The 4,999-nt window shown below is 34.8% G+C and overlaps 1 protein-coding gene across 1 annotated transcript; it reads left to right on the forward strand.

Annotated features, from left to right (window-relative positions):
• The first annotated feature begins 335 nt into the window (after positions 1-335).
• Positions 336-1,035, forward strand: LOC111915083 (ethylene-responsive transcription factor 3). Its single transcript, XM_023910780.3, has one exon. It carries the CDS (start codon positions 387-389, stop codon positions 876-878), a length of 492 nt encoding a protein of 163 aa, XP_023766548.1. The 5' UTR covers positions 336-386; the 3' UTR covers positions 879-1,035.
• Positions 1,036-4,999: the final 3,964 nt, after the last annotated feature.

Genomic DNA, 4,999 nt, shown 5'->3' on the forward strand with positions numbered 1-4,999 from the left:
CACTTTCCCCCCCAATAATTGTTACTAAAAAACCCTATAATGAAAATAAAAGAAAATTACAGAACAAATGGTGGTCGCATGGAGCATTAGGAGAGGGTATTAGGCTGTTTTCCTTTTGCAAGTCAAGTTTGACAACCGTTGTTGACTAAAGTTCTCTAGTGTCCATTTGATAAAAAAAAAATAGAAACTTTAATGTTCTTTTTAGAATAAATGATACAACTGTGGCAAAATTTGAGAACTTCAAACGTGTAAAGATCAGAATAAAGAAAAATTAACCACCATGTCTCCATCAATGCAGGCAACCCCATCGGAGTATAAATACACATCGGAACCTTTCATACCTGTCACTGATTCTCTTCCTCTCTCTCTCTCTCTACTAACGACCAATGATGATCGACACTCTACACCACGATCATCGCCGCCACCTATTCTCCGACGCGACGAAGGACGAAGCTCCGGTAACAACACCGACAGTACCAGCGCCAGCATCACATAAGCATAAGCCACGAAAGGAATTTCACTATCGCGGCGTACGTAAGAGGCCATGGGGACGCTTCGCCGCTGAGATTCGTGATCCGTGGAAGAAAAGTCGGCGGTGGTTAGGCACATTTGATACGGCGGAGGAGGCCGCTCGAGCCTACGACGAAGCCGCCTTCAGCCTCCGTGGTGCGAAGGCGAAGATGAATTTCTGTGTCAGCCTCGCGGCATTTTCACCGCCGGTTGCAGAGAAGAAAGACGTGCAAAGTAACTTTTCTGCGTTGTGTTATCATCCCTCCAGTAATGATAGTGTAAACTTAGATAGCGAGGAAGATCGGAAATTAATGACATCGAGGAAGCCGTTTATGTTTGATCTGAACTTGCCGGCGCCGCTCAATTGACGACCGTGACTGGTGGCTCCGGCTAATAAGATTATTGTATGGTCCGTTGAAAAGTAGTCACACATACTATATATACCCCCAGATAAATTTATGTTAGTTTTGATTTGTTTTGTGTGTAGTTTAATAAACTATAAAAAAATATTGATTATTAATTAAATTTTAAAATGATATTCAATAAATTGAAAATTACAAGTAGTAAGCACTATAGTCATTTATCGAGTAAAAATATTTTGGCGTTAAACCGAAAACTTGTATAAATAAAATTAATATATATATATATATATATATATATATATATATATATATATATATATATATATATATATATATAGAGAGAGAGAGAGAGAGAGAGAGAGAGAGAAAGAGAGTTAGGTTCAAATGTTTTCACTATCTATTGTGAGAGATTGTGAGAGAGAGAGAAAGAGAGAGTTAGGTTCAAATGTTTTCACTATCTATCGTGTGCTTATATGATTGATTCTGGATCAATCATTTTAGTTATTTTAAAAAAGTAATTAATACATATTAACTGCTGAAGATGTAATTAATACCTATTATATCTTCAACATGTAATATGCATTAATTATTTTCTTAAAATAACTAAAATGATTGGTCCAGAATCAGTCATAAATGCACACAATAAATAGTGAAAACAAATTAACCTAACCCTATATATATATATATATATATATATATATATATATATATATATATATATATATATATATATATATATATATATATATATATATATATATATATATATATATATATATATATATAAACTCGCCGAGTTGGCCGATTACTCCTCCGAGTACTCGCTACTCCCCCCCCCCCCTTGCCGAGGCGAGTTACATAATCCCGAGTACTCCCAGATCGGCCGCTTACGAACTGAGTAGTGTTGTGAAATTCGTTCAACTCGGTGATTAATATGTATAATATACTTAATGATTTATTATTTAACACACACATGTGATTATTACTACATATATATCTTAAATTTTCAGTAATTATTCACGAAGTGAGACCATTATGTGTTTTTCATTTTTTGTGTATTCACATATATCCAGTTTTGCTATATATTTCAATCAACATATGATTTTATATTATGATTTTGACCTATATAATTTCCCTAAAAATATTTCTACACAAATTTCCAAATCTGAGTACTCCCCGAGTACTCGCTACTTGCTCAACCTATTTTTGTTTGACCCATGAGAAAACTTATATTATTATTGCTTTGTCCCGGGATATTATGCCTTGAAGAATGAATGAGTGAAAGATCAAACTCACTTCAGTCCTAAAAACTAAAATGCAGCAAGTTAAGTTCAAGCTTTAGCGTAGGATTCCTAAAACACAAAGACTTTCTTCTTTCTTAGATAAGTTGGTATGGGAAAATTGTTGTGCCGTGGAAAATCCTTCTCTATACAGGTTCTCAGATAAGGTTTTGACCGGAACATCAATAATCTAGAGGTTTAAGCATTCTGATGTGTGAAACAATCTCATACTTAACGAAATAACTCACTTTCAGTAACCAAAATAAAATAAAGTCAAGATATTCATGCAATTATGGTCAGTCTTGCTACCTCTTTTGTTGTCGCTCCAGACTTGCTTATTTGCAATGACTAGCATGATAAAGTAGCTCGTATCTTTAAAGGTACCTATGCGCTCCACGACTTTTTTATGTCATTATAAGATTGAATTTATCTTATTTTCCTAATCACATGTGAATTGAATTTCTTGACTGACCTGACATAAAAACCCTAAACCCGACATAAGGAAGGTCAACCCTTAGACTTGTTGATGTATTGGTTTTTGGATGAGTTGGAGGGAAGCACACTTGTGTGGACCTTACAGGGGTATCCCCTCTCATGGGTTTGAGGAATGGGGGTTTCAAAGCGGGCATACTGTTTTAAAAGTTGTTACATGCAAAGTCACAAAACATGAGAAATCGTGCATGGAAAATCAACACGTGTTTATATAAGATGTGGTGGAGCTTCTTAATAAAATACATCAGATCATGCATATCAATGTTATATATCCCTAGATCTATGGATGTAGTGTTTAAAAAAATAATTTTATCATTCAAAAGGTTTAGTGGCGTTGTTACCCGCTTGTCTTCTCATTCATTGTATTGTGATCACTAGATATTTTGCAGGGGAAAAAAGTGGCCATCCTACCACTTGTGCCAAAAAGAAGTTAAGGATTTATAAGAATATTATCTTAAGTAGTTTGTATGTCTTTAAGACCCACTGTAGTGGAATGCAGTTTAGTCGCACTCAATGCCACATAGCCAGGGAACACCTCCTGTTTGATTAGGTGTCTAAGCCTATAACTATATTTGGTATGAACTTGACCCGGTTGTAGCATGGTCCTTTTGGGTCGAGGATCCTTTAGGAATGGGATGGAGGAAATCAAGGGGGAAGCCCACTTTGGATTCGTCCAAGGCCTTGTTCTGGAAGGTTCCTGTGGACTACTTAAGGCCTAAGCAATCCAATTAGGGTTTTGACTAAAACCCTAGTAGCTCACCTATATAAAGGACCCTAGGGCTTCACAATTCGGCTACCACTTGAACCCTAGAGATCAAGAGCCTTTTTTTGAGCCTCCTTCCCCTCTCTCCAAGATCATCCAACTTGCTTTGGTGTTTGTGATCGATTAGAGGTATTACACTTGTGATACTAAAGCTCTTGAAGGTTGAAGATTCTTGCTTCAATTGAAAGGTAATCATATAAACTTGTTTTGGCTATTGTTTTCAATTTTGTATGCTAGTATTAGGGTTTACAAGCTTTAGATGAATTTCATGTACAATTAGAGAAACCTAGATCCAAAGCTTTAGGGTTTGCATGTGCACCATAGGATTGATGTAATGCTCAAAACTCACCAGTGGTATCAGCACCTAGGCTATTTTCTATTGTATTTGATGCCTTGTTTGATCATTTATTGCTTGCAAAATTGAATTTTCTGCCCTCCGACAGCTGAACTCGTCGAGTCACCAGATGAACTCAATGAGTCAGATGAACTCGACGAGTCCAGTCAATGACTCTGCGAGTCGGAGAGTCAGAGAGCAGATCTCTCAGGATTTTGGCGTATTTTTGATTGGGATATTTACCAAAAACGTTTTTGATTAATAAAATCTTATTTTTATTAAATTGATATGATTATCCTCATCAAAATAGAAGATAATTGTCAATTAATTAGATAATTATTGCCTTATATGACAATCTTAATTATTTGAATTATTTTAGTGAATTATCTTGCCATGAAATTGAATTATGTCAAATTTAGATAATCATTAATTATTCAATTAAATTATTTGTAATTTGATCTAAAAAGTTTTGAAAAGTTTCAAAACTTGCCCTCAAGTTTTGGAATTTAAATTTTTGATTAAAAGATTAATTTTGAAATATTTAAATTCTAAACCCTAGAATTTTACAAGTTTAAAATTCAACCATTATTTTATTATATTATAAGATTAATATATATATATATATATATATATATATATATATATATATATATATATATATATATAAGATTAAGCTAATTTTACCGTTAGTAGGCCTCATTTACAAAGCCAATCCATAAGGGGGTATAAGGGTCCTGCCTATAAAATGACAGTTTAATGGGTGGTCCACTCTCACCCACCGCTTCCTTGATTGATGGAGGGTCGTTAGCCAAACGGGTAGGATAGGGCAACTAATTCCTCATTAAAGGTATAATGATTAATAAAGTAACTAAATGTTTTTTTATAAAATTCCCAATCTTAGTTACTTTAGGAAAAACGCGAAATGATGTTATTCCATGAAATTACACTTTGCACCCTGCCAAGTCGTTAGTAGAGCGTGCGTGGATAACCAACACACTAATATGGAGTAGCAATGGTAGCAAGGGGTTGATCGATGTTTATCATGGATGAATGGAGCGTGTGTGGTTAACCGACACATTGATTAGGTGATAAATGACATTGAGAGCACCAAGTACATTTGCATGGTTATTCACACCTTGTTTGTGATCCTCGGTATCCCAATCACAAACTTAAAAGGGCATATCGAGATTTAAACATGACATTGAAAAGTGCAATGACTCTCAAAAGATCTAGGAGTTTCAATATATTTAAAACTTAA

This window comes from Lactuca sativa, chromosome 5 (genome assembly GCF_002870075.4).
Source record: "Lactuca sativa cultivar Salinas chromosome 5, Lsat_Salinas_v11, whole genome shotgun sequence".
Classification (NCBI taxonomy): Eukaryota; Viridiplantae; Streptophyta; class Magnoliopsida; order Asterales; family Asteraceae; genus Lactuca; species Lactuca sativa.

What these genes read in the sequence shown, in the direction of transcription:
- LOC111915083 (XM_023910780.3), top strand. Translation starts at nt 387, where the DNA reads ATGATGATCGACACTCTACACCACGATCATCGCCGCCACCTATTCTCC.